Raw genomic sequence first — 15,250 nt, 5'->3', positions numbered from 1 at the left:
ATTGTTGTTGTTGCTAGGTTGTATACTAGTATAAACCTGCAGCAAAGGTATCTTGAAGTATAAGCAGGAGGATATGCGAGAAAGAAAAAAAGAACAAAAGCACCGCGAAGTCAAAAAGACAGACCCATGAACCCCATTATATTATTACATCAATCCCAAAACCCCACGATTCTGTTATACAATAAGAATTCGATCTTCCCGATGCTATCCATCAGTTTGCCGCGGGAAAAGGGGGTGGTTCCAAGGTTTCCCGCCCGGACAGGTATCTCTCATGTAAACAGCGTTGTATCAGGAAGCCTTTTCCCGCTGATAACCTTGTGGACATGACCTAGATCATTGGCCTCCCACATGACGCAAATCTTGCTTGCCTTTTGTCTATGAATAGGGAATTGGTCACCCTGACCATGGTTCGCCACTCCACATGGGGAAGATATCAGGAATTTTCATGCACAGAAAAACAATCGCCAGCCACCTTCTAAGTGAATATCTACCGTGATAAGGGACCTTGGAAGCTTGTTAAGTAGAGGAGAATCTTTCTTTTAGTAACTTGCCCCATAGACAAATGTCGATCAGTTTAATTCTCGAATATAAGCGGCTCGAACAGGATCTTTTTCTTAATGCCCTCACCATAATCCGAGTCCGATGCGTATCTTGCATCCGAGATGCCCCGTTTCGAAGCATCAACTCGGAAGAGATCGAGGGTCTCTTTAGCCTTGGTAGGCATAAAGGGCTGTAATAAGATTCCCGTGATACGCATTGATTCGGCGACGTTATACAGCACACGCTGGTTCTGTTCTGGATTCTTCCACGGCTCCGAGTTGTGGAAATACTTGTTTGTCTGGAGGAGAGAAGGGTGTCAGGGAGGGGAGCTCCGCATACAACTTGCCGAGGGAAATATGTCTCACCTGTAAGATTACCGCCATGATCTCCTGTAAGGCGGCGCGCGGGTTAAGTTTCTCCATATGCTCCGCTACCTTGGTGGAGAGTTCCTCCAGCATTTTCTGGTACTCCTGATCTGTACGCGTTGCGGGGGATTTTCCAGTTACGGCATTGACGATATATGTCCGCAGGTTTTTCTTCGCACAGCCAATTGTGCGGTGGGCGATGTTGCCAATACCCTGCTGAAGGTATTTCTTGTAATCGCGGATAATGTGGGCGTTGTCGTAGTCAGCGTCTGACGCAAAGCCTCCCTGGAAAGACAGAAAGAAGCGCATGGTGTCAACTCCGAAACGGTCGATCGCGAAAAAGGGATTGACTACGTTTCCCGTCGACTTTGACATCTTCTCCCGGTTCATCGTCCAATGTCCGTGGACGAGAACGTTCCGAGGGATCGGGAGATCTAGGGCCATGAGGAATGCTGGCCAGTAGACACAATGGAATCTAACTTCTGTGAGCACTGTTCGCTATCGTCCTGCAGAATTGCCTACCGAACAATGTCCTTGCCGACGACGTGGACATCTGCTGGCCACCCACCGCGGCTTCCTTCACCAGGTGGGAAAGGGTATCCGGCCTTTGTAAGATAATTGACAAGGGCATCCAGCCAAACGTAAATCGTTTGCGTGCTATCGCTCGGGACCGGGACTCCCCATGTCAACCGTTCAACTGGCCGCGAAATTGACAAATCCGAAAGTCCGGAGGAGACCGATTTCACCACATCCCCAGCGTAATGCTCCGGTGTGATGAACCCAGTTTTGTACAGTTCTAATAAGCGATCTTGGAAAGCTGACAAGCGAAAGTGATAGTTCGTTTCAGAGGACCACTCGACTTCCTTCCCCGTTTCGATAGAAACCTGTTCCGGTCAACTTATAATCGTGGTAAAGGGGTGGATGCCATACCATTCTTTTCCGCCCAGTGGCAGGGTCCAACGAGAGATGAACCTGGGATTGCGGATAGAACGTCTCGTCACTGACAGAGTACCATCCCTCATGCTTCGCCGTGTATATGTAACCTCGGTGTTGTAACATCTCCTGATTATCCCATAAGTATTGGTCCCATCTCGCAGCACTGGCAACATACCCAGAAGTACTGAACGGCCTCTTTATGCGCAGGTTCCGTTGTCCGGATAAAGTAGTTATAGTCCATATCCGCGGATTTAGCCAGATCCTAGCTTCCGTTAATACAAATGACCACACAAAAACAAGCCTCGCGTACCTTGAAAGTCTTGCAGTTCCTATCGCAAAACGCTTGCGTATCGATACCCGCAGAGATCGCGGCCTGCTGGATCTACACCAGGATTAGCGGCTGGAGTCGCAGCCCTTGCCAGAAATTCACCAACCTTCATTCCATGTTCGTCCGTTCCTGTCAATAATTGTGCCTCACTGTCTCCGACAAGTGTCCTCCATCGCTTCAGAACGTCCGCAATGACCATGGTGTATAAGTGACCGACGTGGGGGGCTACATCAAGCAAAAAGTTAGCAGCAGATCAGCCAATGGAGTATATAAGCAAGTACATACCGGCATTAACGTAAAAGATGGGTGTCGTGATATAGTATGGCTTCGCTGTCGAAGTTCCCTCCGAGGTGGTCGCATATCGACGGGCGGACCGTACGACCGCGGGAGGAGTGACCTTGCAAGAGGCGCATTTCCAGGAAGGGCGCTGGTGATATAGCAGTTGATTCGCCCATGAGAGGGCACGGAAGCCTCCTCTCAAGTTCGCCATTGGCGAAATCGCAGGTAATCCAGGGTCGTTGAGAGCTGGAGAGTGATGGGTGGCCTGCGGCCGCTCGGAGGTTTTGTTTTCTCCGCGTTGGCCCAAGCTTCTTTTTTTCTTGCGCCCTTCAGCCTCCGGTTTCGCCCTCTGCACTCACACTCATCTTACTTTATTCACCCCGCGATATAACTGCGGACTTTCTGGTATTTACGTCTCAGGAGCATACAACTTTCAGCAATTCCGTTCCAGATCTTTCACAAACTCAATACCGAAGCAGCCCGCAAACGACGTACCTGAAGCCATGGCTCCTCCGAGTGATGATGTTTACGCAAAGATCTCAACAGAAGGTATGACTTCCTTATTCTATACATACGAAGATAAGTTCTAACATATCGGTCTCTTCTAGCGGCCACTGAGTTCGTCCAGTCGTACTACCCCGCTCTTCAATCAAACCGCGCCATAATCGCCTCCTTCTACGGCGCCCCTCCATGCACCATTGTATTCAACGGAAACACAGTCGCGGATGGGAATGCGGTCCAAGAGATATTTGTCAACCAGATGCCGCCCGCACATTATGAGGTTCAGTCATTCGATTGCCAAATCATCAACAAGCAGTATCCTACGAATGCAACAGGAAGGCAGCCGGATCCTAGGAAAGATATCTCGATCTTAGTGATTGTCAGTGGATACGTCCGGTATGGAGAGTCGCGCGACCTCCCTCAGCGCGGCTTCAGCGAGACTTTCGTTCTTACCCCGAACCCTTCCACCGATGGACCAAAGGGAAAGCGCAGACGGGACTGGCTGGTTCAGACCCAGAACTTCCGTCTCGTCGTCTGATTTTATGCCGGTGTTTACCACATGAGGTTTATCCGACTAGGGAGGTTTCGAAGGAAAATAAAAGATACCATTCGTTCCGAGGAGATACAGACTGGGGAATCATACAAATTGCTTGGAAAGTGACGGAAACAAAAGGACAGACGAAGATAAAGAAACATGATTAACGACGCGCCATTACACCACAGTGGTTCATCAATCCTTGCACCCTCTTATAACAAATCACTTAAGACGACTTCGGCGGCTGCCGGAGATTTGCTCGGATTCGTTCAAGAAGCTCCTCGCGTGTTGCCTTGTGATCAGGCATCAGACCTCGCTGCTAGTTGTCAGAATGTATGCGCTACTTGGATTGGGGGTTACCATACAGCACGGAGCCATCGCCGCATTTCCTCAAGTGTCCAATTTGCGGGGTCTTGTTAAGGGTTAGTCTTATTTGGTGGCATACAGGTGCAGGCACTCGCCTCCTTTTGGATCAGATTCGGCAGGAAATATCTCATTGCCCCAAATTGCCCATGCCGCCGCTGCCGTGACCATACCTGCAAAACCTGGTGAATGTTAGTGGACGGGCTTCACTCACACTGGCTGGACGAAGCATACCTAGGAAGAGGTTCTAAATGTTTTGTTATTAGTATTTGTTACAGTGATGAAAGTCTACATAGAATACTTACTTTGGAATGCATTGCACGATCCAGCGGTGTAGGCATTTTCAAATACTTCCAAATCCGACTTTCTTGTATGTTGAAGGAGTAGAGAAATTGCAAACTAGGAATGCGTCAGGACACCTGGTATGTATTCAACCAGACCGTCCTATAGCATGGCACGATCAAGCCCGTGACGCTGTTACCTAGCCGCCGCACCGCCACACGCCACCGGAAATCCAGATCACGTGTTATTTCGGGAAATACATAGCCTGCATAAGGTTATGCTGAGTAATTATGTCTCCAACCTTACCAGAGCACTAAGGGCTTCGTCATCGCAGCCCTAGCCCGATTGGGAAGATCCCACACAACGGGCCCAGCTGTCGGGGCTCTCGGACTTCGAGACCGCGATTGAGCTTGCTTCCTTTCCTATCCAAAGACTCTTGACGATTATCCCACCTACGTCGCCAATCACCTTTGCCCACCATGCCTCGCGAAGTCTCCGACATCAAGCAGTTCATTGAGATCTGCCGCCGCAATGATGCGTCCTGTACGTTTATACCCCGGAACTTCAAGCTCGAGCTTTCTCCAGCTTCCACGGCGGACCACCCGACCTCGGAGAGATGGGAGGATGAATTGATGGCTAATCAGGAATGACTCATTAGCTGCCCGCATCAAGCGCAACCGTCAGTCTCAGCAGATCAAGTTCAAGGTCCGCTGCCAGCGCTTCGTCTACTCCCTTGTCCTGAAGGACACCGACAAGGCCGACAAGCTCAAGCAGAGCCTGCCCCCAGGTGCGTCATTGTCATCGCCCGCTGCTCCGCCTGCCCGGCACGTTCCGCAGGATATATCATTTGTACCGTATAGCGGGGTCGGAGAAGGGTGGAATGCAGCGCGGCACATGATTGATTGAGAGAGTACATACTGACCTTTGTTATTACTACAGCTCTCAAGGTTGTCGACGTGTCCAAGGGTGACAAGAAGAAGGCTCTGTAAACACCTCATTCACGGATGAACGGAAGATGGAGTCGTCTTGAGAATGGTTCATGGGATATTTCCGGAGCTTGATTACCCATCGACCGTCTTGAGGAAATCAATGTGGCATGGGGATGGATACTTTTGTGGGCCGGCACCGGAATCGCCAATATCCGCCTTAGCATTGGAGGATTGAACGTTCTGGCATCTGGCTCAGTAGATGTGTGCCGAGAGACGGCAGAAATACAGCTGTGCTGGATGACCTGCATATTCCGACTTCTTTTACGGGACTGGCTTGGTCGGGGCTTTTCCTGTCTATACAATAATGAAGAGGCAAAAATAAAAACATTGGAAAATATCCGAACGGGTTCGCGGCATCGCAATCTTCTGCGCAGTCGCAACAGTCTGCCCGTTGTGTTCGCTGGACATGTTCCTTTTTGGTGTCAAATTGTAGAGTCGTAGAAGCGAAGCAGTACAATCGGACCAGGATGCTGGATAAGTCGGAATACGACGCATCAACAAGAAGATGGTCCATCGCGACACCTGAAACTAACCCGGAAGAATTAGGCTGTTCATCCGCCTTGGCTGGATGTTTCGACGTCTCGTCCATCGCCTCCTCCCAATTTCAACTGCCGATCACTTTCCTTGCTCTTCAGCAACACCGGCTTCAGGAGTCAGTCAATACTCTGTGGGCTGCATGAAGGGTGGCTTGATGACTCGAACATGAATGGCACTCCCCTTGGCTTCCAAGACATCATCCATGAAAACGGCCGGTCTGTCAGGGATGACTGCAGCCCAATGTCTTCTCCGCAGTAGACCAATGCCCCTGTCCATCTTCTGCAGCCTAAACCGGGGAGAACCCGGGAGAATACAGTAGACGAGACTTGCAAAATCAACAGAGGGGTTCAGCACTGAGCGCGCCAGTACCTGCATCCTCAAATCACCAAGGACGCTATTCTAGAACCGCACATCATTTCTATTCACGTCACGGCAATGGCGTGGTGCTGTCATGGAACAAGCTCCGTCTCCATCGCCTGTTAGGGATATTATGGACCCGTTTCAAGGAAGAGGGTCACTCTGTTTCTCGCCCTGGGCTCTCGCTTCTTGTTGGCCAACTCAACGCCCTCGGCCCGTAAAACCGGCAGCCCTGGGGGGGATCGTCGCTCATAGTAGATTGCTTTTGGCGCTGACCTTGTTTATTCACGGCTCCAAGAGCATCACCCTGACAGCCACTCCTGGTCAGGTAGTCTACAGTGTGTGGGGGTGTTGCTTAGGATTCACAACTAGCCAAGAGATTGGAGTCAGATATACTCCGTACGGTGAACGCTGTGGATTTTGCTGGGCAGACGCTCTGCAGGGGGCATTATGAAACAGGCCATGTTTTCTGATGGCCATAGTTCTAGACTGCTTTCTACGAACTTCTGTCTCGTGTGTTTCCTATCCGCGCAAAGAACGGGAATGTCATGTTGGGTGACATCGAGACAGTGACAGGGGCGCATTGGTTCTTCCCAGAAAGGAGCGGTCTTGAGGTTGGCTGTCGAGAACCTAAACATATTGCACCCCCACTGGCGACTGTTGTAGAAGCGGATCTGGTGATACCTCCACCCCTGCAGGGGTGTCTCCGGCTAATATCGACGCCTCGCTTGCTATCAGTCTGTGACGGGCTGACGGCTGAGGCACGGGCTCCCTGAAATTTAGGGCAGTATGGATACTCGGCTGTTCCGTATTGAGTGCGGACAGGAGCGGTCCTTGCCCAATTGCTATATAAGAGGTGAGAGACAACCCGGTTATTGTCTCACTTGTTGTCGGCATCCAGCTTCCTCTTCTATATCTCATTCTCTAAGCCTCTGGCAGGTTTTGTCTCAACTTCGGATTTGATATCCTTGCACATCAACCATGGCCATGTCAAAGATCGCCACTATTGCTGGGCTTCTCGCCTCTGCTAGCCTCGTTGCTGGTCACGGCTATGTCACTGGGATGACCATTGATGGAGAGGAGTACGTTTCCTCCCCTAATCTCAACCAATATGCCGTTTACTAACGTTGTTCCAGATACGGTGGATGGCTCGCCGATAGCTACTACTACGAGGACAGCCCACCAGACAACTACGGCTGGTCGACCACCGTCACCGACAACGGCTTTGTCGAACCCAGCGCCTTCGGCACTGACGACGTCATCTGCCACAAGGGCGCTACGCCCGGTGCCCTTTCTGCCCCCGTAACAGCCGGTGGCAGCATCGACGTTACCTGGAACACCTGGCCCGAGAGTCACAAGGGTCCCGTAAGTTTCCCTTCTCCAAGGATACCTGGAAGACCTCCAAGACTAACGCCGTTCCATAGATCATCAACTACCTCGCTAAGTGCGCCGGTGACTGCTCCGCCGCCGACAAGACCTCCCTCGAATGGGTCAAGATCCAACAAGACGCGATCGTCGATGCCTCTACCAACACCTGGACCACGGACGAGCTCATCGAGAACGCCTTCACGGCGACCGTCAACATCCCCGCCTCCATTGCCCCCGGCAACTACGTTCTCCGCCACGAGATCATCGCCCTCCACTCTGCTACCCAGGAGAACGGCGCCCAGAGCTACCCCCAGTGTCTCAACCTTGTCATCAGTGGTGACGGCTCTGACAGCCCCTCTGGTACCGCTGGTACCAGCCTTTACACGGCTAGTGATGAGGGTATTGTCTTCGACGTCTACTCAAACCCTACCTCTTACCCCTTCCCTGGTCCTGAGCTTTACAGCGGAAGCTCGTAGAGGGAGATGGCCCGGCAGTTGTAATTTGGGGTTGGTAATTGAGATGCTTTGTTGTATTTCCTGTCGATGGAAGTTAAGCGAGTTGTACGAAGTCTGTATCAATTCAACGCAGTTGTCGATTATCAACATTCGTCTATTTAATTCACTGTATATATTGATTGTAAACAATTCGCATCTACCATGTGGTGCTCTGTTGCTGGTAAAATGGTCTCTCGGGCCTAGTGTCAACTGTGTGGCGCGTAGGTGTAGATGTATATAAAACGCCACCGCTCTTATTATTTTCTTGCGAAACATCGGTCTTGTGGAAAACTCTCTACAGAATCAATATGAAAAGAGTGCATAGATTCTCATTAAACACAGCTATGGAAGGCCTAATTATACCCATCTATTCTCACGCTAGGAACAAACGAGGTTTTTCTGTGTGACCATGTAGTGAAGTCTTCGTTTATTGTACAAATGGTGAATGTCGACCTTGCCACTTCCACATTGATATGAGAGATAAAGAACTATCCCTTCACCGGAATTGTCAATGTCAGTTTTTACAATGTATCTGGAGAGTGTAGAAAGAATCATAAAACACATAGAGCCCTTTAGCGGTTTCGCCCATGGTAGTGATGTCCCAAGGCAGATCTAAGCAATCCATAAGGTAGATAGTTTATTCCAATGTTGGTCGCTCCTTCCTGCCTATAGAGACAGCCGTGCCTGCCTTAGTAGTGTGGCCACATCGATCCTACATGTATAAGAAGGAAGGTGCGAAGGAGATGAGTTGGACGCTGGTCGCTCCTTCCTATTTTGCCAGGCAAGTCGCTGCTTCCTAACAGCCTAGCATTCAAGGTATAGCTATCCTCAGGAAAGTGCGGCCGACAGCGAGACGGCATCGATCACTCTTTCCCCCTGCGATTCATGGTCGTCATACTAAGGCCCGACCAGTTCCGATGTATCGATGGACGGCGACCTACCCGGTGGATTGGGTATCGTGGGAATAACCTAGTGGAGGCGTTCGGGCTCCACCATGTAGTTCGCAACTATGGCACACCCTGTTACTCTCTTCCAGACTTTGGAATCAAATGATCTAATGCCAGAAAGTGTTGTACACGACAATCCATTCAGATTCTCCACGTTGCGCGAGGGTGACAGAGAGTAACAATGAACCCAACTATGACCAGGGCCAGAGCCGATTAACCGTCCATCTGCGCCGGGAATCGTTCGTTATTTGTTGCCATAGAGTCATTGCTGGCGTCTAGAGAATTGCTGTGCAGCAGCTCACACCTATTCTCCAATCATGACTTCCATCACTCTCCGGGATGTCGCGATCCATGCACGAAAACACAGTTCATAGATTGTTTGGGCATCAACGAGGGTACAGGACCTCCAGACTGGAATGAGGCTCAATCGTGCTGCCAGTGTCTATATGAAGCGTGTAGACGTGGAGGTGGTTGCCATGAAAATCGGACACACAGGTATCAACAACCTATATACGCCTCATCGCGCGGACTTTGTCTTTGAACTCACTGCCTCATTTTTGTTTTTCTATACTCTGAAGATCCGCGTCGACATGAAGGAGCAAGTTATTGCCTTTCGTTATATCAATGAACGGAAGCTCGTTGCGTTTCTGAAGGGGCGGTTCCCAGAGCCAGATCAGTTTCAAATCACTGTGAGTCCAGCAAGCCTTGCGCAACTCGATTCCCCCCCAGGGTCGACGGCTGCCGGTGAGGCTTGAGAAGGCGCCAGGATCACCTCGTTGCCCGAGGCTGTGTCACACCGAAAAGTGATTGGACACGAGCTGCAAGGCTGCGGTTCTTTCCTTGCAGTTCCTTTCTCCTTTACACCCTCCTTCGACGCCCACTAGTGAAATAGCTCCGTGCTAATGCAATACTTGACCAGACCAAGCGGGGGGAGTACTACCTGAAGTTGCCATCGCTTCTGACTCCGGTGAGTCTGCCTTGTTGCTGTCAGATTACGAACCTTTGTTCCATCTTATTTTTCGAGCCCAGCTCGCCCTGCGACGGGCGCAGTTTTCCCAGTATGCCCAAATTTCGCTCTTTTCTAATCGACACTCCAGGAGGAAATCAACGCTTGCCGCCCATAGTAAACTGGATTAAACTCAGGCTGCCGCCCATCGCCCATCACCTTGAAAAGGCTGGAGGGATCTTCCTCCTCGGCCAATGACCCGGTCCAGGCTTACAGGGAGTGCGCTCAAGTGGGATGGTGCAGAGCCACCCGACACTTCCAGCTCGGTGCGCCTCGTGTGCACGAGGCGCGTTATTTAAATAAAGGGTGCCAGGGCCGCCCGTTTGCCCGGGCTTTTCTTGCTTTGGAGATTCTTGTATTTATCTTGTTACAGCTGGAATCCACTCGATTCATATACCATCAAGAACTTTATCATATACGTACCCACAGTCGTTTCTTCGCACAGACTCCTTGATGACATTTGCAAGCCGTTCCCCTTCCAACCCTATTCCCCATCGCTCAAAGGGCAAGTATATGGACCCGAGGCAGTTGGTGTCTTTGCTTCGCAGTCAGTATGGACCTTCGAATTTCAGCGTTGATGTAAGAGCCCACGTCCGTTTCTTAATTATTGTGCCGACGATTCTCAATTTGTTGCAATAGTTGCAGCGCGATCAGTATATAATACGCATCCATGAAGGAAAATCCCCTGGAGGCCCTCGTCTGACCGAAGTCCGTGTTCGAAATCTTCCACCAAAACACTTTTTTGTCTAACGTTGATGCAGGAGCAAATCGACAAATGTCGCCGGTAGTTTATAATATGTTATGACACAAAACCTAGCCAGGACGGCTGGAGTTGGAATGTGGTGGGACTAGCTGGGAAAAACGACCATCATAGGGAATTTCGGGTTACTCATATATATCGCATCTTTCATTTAGTACATAGTACTATCAGGTTATGATTTCTTCACGCTGCCGTGTTTTTTGTTGGGCCTTATTGGCTTATTTCAGGCCTCAAAAGCTTTCACGACCGTCTTGCGTCATGTCCTACCGTAGAGTGGCCCCATCTCGAGCAGCACGGTTTATCGTGGGATATACTCCTTCGACCCCAATGCGCCGCGATATCTAGCGGTGGTAGTGTTTTGACCGGCCACCAGCATCCAGTGTCCACATTTTGTGGTCGTGGAGGGGCATGAAAGACTTGCGTCAGACCAAACCAAAGCACAAGTATTTACCATTATTAGCTGCCCCGCATGCTTGATGCCTATGTGCTGGCACCAGTAGCTGGCTAAAGAGGCTCTCCAACCCACTCTTTTTTCATACGAGCCTTCAAGGGAAAAAAGCCCTAGGCTGACAGCAGCTATTCCAGCCTTGACAGTCATAGAGTATAAGTAGACGAAACATTCCTCTTATGGATACCCAGCAGAACCAATCTAGGTTTGAAATATACAAACGGTCAAACCTTTAACCTATTCACTGTGTAATGGATCGATATATACTCCAGCGAGCGAATTCTCGCTCGGTACAACTGTTCAAAGCAAATCCAAACGTGCCACAGCTCCAGCTGCGAGTAATTGACAGAGCTGATGAAGGCGACGGATGTGGGAGACTCATCTTTCAAGAGCAGATGCAAATAAACCAACTGGGAGAGCTAAACGGAGCGCTGCAGCGGAAAACAAACGAGTGTATGCGGGTATACACCGTTCGACACGCTCGGTCGTGGTCAACGCTGGACATATCCCGCGAGCTCCTCGATCACCTAATAGCCAGCCACCAGGTCTTCACTGAGCTATGGAGGGTTCTTCTAACATTTGGACTGAAGGAGCGTGAGAACGAGTACGGATTTCCAATACCGCAAGTGAGAGACCTAGGTTAGGATTGCATCGTCATTCAAGGTAGACATTGGACCCTATGCTGACAGAATGCACTAGAGTTGGCCTATGTTCTTCGACGGGTCGAGCCGAACGGGAGGTGCTCGCCGCACTTTCCCTGGTCTATTCGTCAAACGGGCGTATATCAGAAACTGATACAGAAGCAAGAGAGGTGTCAAGATACCGGTTCTGTTTTTCTGCTGATAGCGCCATCTCCCACAGCTGAGAGCCAGACAGTCCAGAGCTTGCACGGAAGGGCTCTAACTAGTCTAGATGCTGCCTTCTCAGTCCATAGATGGTTTGTGGCCGAAAGCATGGCAGGGTGGATGGATTACATGTGCTGGCTGGAAGATCAGCTGAAGATAATGGTTTGAATCTTGGAACCCTGATCAGGACTGTAGAATGTTGCACTAACCTGGTATTCACTGTGCTATAGTCGGCTCGTATAATGCCGGGACAAATACTCGATGGATCCGGAACCAGGCCTATAGCAACCCACCTGGAGAACGACATGTATGAACTGAAACAACTCGAGGATAGCATCATGGATCTGCTTGTGATTCTGCCTACCAAATTGCAGACTATGCGTTGTTTGGCGAAGAGATATCAAGAACTCTGCTCGAGATTCTGCGTCCCGCCAGGTGCTTGTGCTTGTCGCAAGGGAATCCAAGGATTTGAAGAATACTCCGCGGAGGCCCTGAATTACCAAAAGCGAGCGAAGGTGCTGCAGACCCGTGTACAGTCGATCCTGAGCCTAGTAAGATGTTAGCAACTACTCTTTGCTGCCGAGCTCATTGCTAACGCTTGTCCAGCTGTCCGACCTCGTTGAGTACGAGGAGCTGCGCACCTTGAAAGAGCTAGGAGCAGCATCAAATCAAGAAAGCACTACCATCAAAGATCTTATGGTATGAGCCCCCGCTCGCCACTTACACGTACTGCTCGTACACTAAAGATGTTCAACTCGACTAAACAGACCAGCAACAACCGGGGTGCCAGGGCGATGGAACAGATGGCCATCATCGGGCTAGTATTCATTCCCATAACACTGGTGGAGGTAGGGATTGTTGGCGCTCTGCATCTGCGTTACGCCCCAGGCTAACCAGAACCTAGAATTTCTTTTCGACGGAGTTTGTCAAGGATGACGGAGGGAGAATGCAAGTGTCGAAGAACGCCTGGAGCATCGCGGCGGTGGCTGTGCCGTTGACACTCTTTGTGTTTGCATTTTGGCAACTCTGGCTGCGATACGAACTGCAGCTTCAACCGACAGCCATCGGGGGAGCCTTGCGGAGCATGTTCAGACGCAGGCGAGCGAAGGAGGAGGATGCGGTTTGACAGCCGACAGTGGTTGTTGGTTGGGTGTCTGGGTGAACTCCGCTAGGGGTGATCGGGCTTAGCGACGGGCGTGTGTTAGTGATCTTGATCGTCTCTCTTTCTTGCATTTCGTCACATGGAGCCCCCACGCTGGGCCTTACAGAAGTACGAACCATCCTGCGTGACCTGTTTGCCCGGCGCCTGCTGTAGTGGCTCTTGGTCCAAATAGTTCTTTCTTTCTCTCTCAAAACTGCACTGCCTCTGCCTCTGGACCTCGCCGCTTTATACCCTGTACTGCCGCTCGCTCTGCACATTATGTGCAGCCGCTGCTATCTCTGGGAGATCCGACCAGCCAGCATACCTTCGCTAACGTCATGAACTTCCTGCTTGATCTCCTTGCTTGTCTAGTGCGACTCATCCGATGGTCATTCGGGCTTTTCAGAGCACCGCACTCTGAGAATGTTCCCCAGCCAGACCCTCCGTCTTCCCCATCTTCTACCAGCCCCCCGCTACTTCGAGAAAAATCGTCCCTTATTTTGACGCCAGACTTTGATTCCAGCTCGGGCACCGCGCTGCAAAATCTTCAACAGGGTCTCAAAAAGTACCGCCTGGAGTCCTGCGTCGATCGGCACTTGGAATTTGTCGCGGGACCTATCGTGCAACGGTTGGTTGAAGACAACATCGAAGCCATCCTCGAAGAGAGATCTCTCGGAGACGTTGAACACATTTCTTCACATTGCCAGCTAATCTCTAAGCATGCGACAAGACTCTTCGCAATATTTGTGGAGCTGAAGCGAGAGGAATGCATCATACCACTCCTTAGGGAGGGAATACATGATGATAATCTTCCATTTCAGAGGGTCCAAACACCTACTCAACATACAATGGCCCTTGTCACTCGACAGGGTACAAATGTACATGCACTGAGGGGCTGGGACAACGAAGCTATCAATATTTTGGACAAGAAACAGTATCGCTTCTTGAGTCCTATATTTCGACGGGGCGAGCATTACAAGCTTGACGACTTACATATACTACCGTTCCTCGACCACGAGGCAGACCATGAGGGCAAGGCACATGCAGAGGGGGGTTATGGGCAGGTGTTCCGAGCTTGCATTCATCCAGACAACCATGAGTTCGAAGATTCCTCCGTTCGTCCGCGTCGGGTGAGTCCAGTATCAATGCTTCTTTTGTTGGAACGGTGATTAACTTTATGCGTTATACTCCAGGGCCTTTTTGTAGCCGTCAAGCTTTTGTTCCATAATGACGACTTCGAGCCTGAACGAAATGTCTACCGGGCCCTGGGCCATTTAAGCCATGACCATCTGATTGACCTGCTGTTTACTTATAAGATAAAGAATCGTTATCACCTGGTATTCCCGTGGGCTGATGGAAGTCTGAAGGACTACTGGGAGAAATACCCGGAGCCGGTATTTACTCATCAAACTCTTCTGTGGTCCGTGGAGCAGATGAAAGGCATTGTCAGTGGATTGGCCTACTTTCATGAGTTTACAAACCCAGAGCATGGACAGACCCGATTTGGACGCCACGGTGATATCAAGGCCCAAAACATACTCTGGTTTCGCCACGCAAATATTCTGAAAATAGCGGATTTGGGGTTAGCCAGAGTTCATGGCAGACACTCTAGGTCCAACGTGCCCCCAAGCACAGTTGTTGCCTCCCCTACATATTCCCCCCCGGAACATCAGCGAGGACACCCAGTCTCTCGCAGATGGGATATCTGGAGCCTTGGATGTTTATATTTGGAGTTCGTAACATACCTTATTCTCGGAAACGATGCCATTGTCGAGTTTTCCAGCCAGAGAAAAGGGCCCACCGAAATCCGTGAATTGACCTCTGATGTCTTTTACTCGGAAGACGCTCAGGAGGTGAATCCGGGTGTTATTGTCTGGGTTGCCCATTTAAGACACAGCCAACGGTGCTCGAGAGCAATGCACGACCTCTTGGACCTCGTTATGGATGAGATGCTTGTGGTCGATCCTGATGCCCGAAGCAGCTCACGGCAAATATACAAGAAAATGGAGAAGCTAATCAAACGCGTCGAGGAAGAAAAGAAGTATCTGATCAAACCTAAGCCCTTGGCTCTCGGTCACTCGAGAAGGCTCCCTCGCATGTTTGAATCTCTCCTACAACCCCAGCCTCTAAGCGCAGCCCCGAGGAGTCATACTTGGAACCTATGATCTATCATCCTAGACGCGAGGTACTTACCCAGCCGAGGTTTCCAATCACTGTTCACATCTAGCT

The 15,250-nt window shown here is 50.4% G+C and overlaps 8 protein-coding genes across 8 annotated transcripts; 6 read left to right on the top strand and 2 right to left on the bottom strand.

Moving 5' to 3' along the window:
- Positions 1-574: 574 nt before the first annotated feature.
- Positions 575-2,659, bottom strand: MSM1 (methionine--tRNA ligase MSM1; the record flags this gene model as incomplete). Its single annotated transcript, XM_041703605.1, has 8 exons — positions 575-838; positions 906-1,380; positions 1,428-1,789; positions 1,836-1,967; positions 2,017-2,103; positions 2,152-2,223; positions 2,276-2,394; positions 2,455-2,659. 8 exons carry the CDS (start codon positions 2,657-2,659, stop codon positions 575-577), a joined length of 1,716 nt encoding a protein of 571 aa, XP_041556274.1.
- A 292-nt stretch (positions 2,660-2,951) lies between these two features.
- APUU_40523A (putative nuclear transport factor 2 domain protein) lies at positions 2,952-3,487 on the top strand (the record flags this gene model as incomplete). The annotated part of the gene is made up of 2 exons (XM_041703604.1): positions 2,952-2,997; positions 3,057-3,487. 2 exons carry the CDS (start codon positions 2,952-2,954, stop codon positions 3,485-3,487), a joined length of 477 nt encoding a protein of 158 aa, XP_041556273.1.
- Positions 3,488-3,710: 223 nt separating this feature from the next.
- Positions 3,711-4,188, bottom strand: APUU_40522S (Ish1 domain-containing protein; the record flags this gene model as incomplete). The annotated part of the gene is made up of 5 exons (XM_041703603.1): positions 3,711-3,800; positions 3,850-3,896; positions 3,946-4,029; positions 4,082-4,094; positions 4,153-4,188. 5 exons carry the CDS (start codon positions 4,186-4,188, stop codon positions 3,711-3,713), a joined length of 270 nt encoding a protein of 89 aa, XP_041556272.1.
- A 420-nt stretch (positions 4,189-4,608) lies between these two features.
- Positions 4,609-5,118, top strand: RPL38 (60S ribosomal protein eL38; the record flags this gene model as incomplete). Its single annotated transcript, XM_041703602.1, has 3 exons — positions 4,609-4,672; positions 4,788-4,916; positions 5,069-5,118. 3 exons carry the CDS (start codon positions 4,609-4,611, stop codon positions 5,116-5,118), a joined length of 243 nt encoding a protein of 80 aa, XP_041556271.1.
- A 1,875-nt stretch (positions 5,119-6,993) lies between these two features.
- Positions 6,994-7,856, top strand: APUU_40520A (lytic polysaccharide monooxygenase auxiliary activity family 9 protein; the record flags this gene model as incomplete). The annotated part of the gene is made up of 3 exons (XM_041703601.1): positions 6,994-7,094; positions 7,149-7,377; positions 7,437-7,856. 3 exons carry the CDS (start codon positions 6,994-6,996, stop codon positions 7,854-7,856), a joined length of 750 nt encoding a protein of 249 aa, XP_041556270.1.
- Positions 7,857-9,237: 1,381 nt separating this feature from the next.
- On the top strand, positions 9,238-9,945 carry APUU_40519A (uncharacterized protein; the record flags this gene model as incomplete). The annotated part of the gene is made up of 3 exons (XM_041703600.1): positions 9,238-9,510; positions 9,741-9,788; positions 9,919-9,945. 3 exons carry the CDS (start codon positions 9,238-9,240, stop codon positions 9,943-9,945), a joined length of 348 nt encoding a protein of 115 aa, XP_041556269.1.
- A 1,485-nt stretch (positions 9,946-11,430) lies between these two features.
- On the top strand, positions 11,431-13,006 carry APUU_40518A (uncharacterized protein; the record flags this gene model as incomplete). The annotated part of the gene is made up of 6 exons (XM_041703599.1): positions 11,431-11,674; positions 11,735-12,042; positions 12,111-12,431; positions 12,487-12,579; positions 12,627-12,728; positions 12,785-13,006. 6 exons carry the CDS (start codon positions 11,431-11,433, stop codon positions 13,004-13,006), a joined length of 1,290 nt encoding a protein of 429 aa, XP_041556268.1.
- Positions 13,007-13,359: 353 nt separating this feature from the next.
- APUU_40517A (uncharacterized protein) lies at positions 13,360-15,186 on the top strand (the record flags this gene model as incomplete). Its single annotated transcript, XM_041703598.1, has 2 exons — positions 13,360-14,151; positions 14,215-15,186. The coding sequence occupies 2 exons, from the start codon at positions 13,360-13,362 to the stop codon at positions 15,184-15,186; spliced, it is 1,764 nt and encodes a 587-aa protein (XP_041556267.1).
- Positions 15,187-15,250: the final 64 nt, after the last annotated feature.

Source organism: Aspergillus puulaauensis, chromosome 4, assembly GCF_016861865.1.
Source record: "Aspergillus puulaauensis MK2 DNA, chromosome 4, nearly complete sequence".
NCBI lineage: Eukaryota > Fungi > Ascomycota > Eurotiomycetes > Eurotiales > Aspergillaceae > Aspergillus > Aspergillus puulaauensis.
Note: the sequence above shows the minus strand (reverse complement) of the source record. Positions and strands in the feature narration are given on the sequence as shown.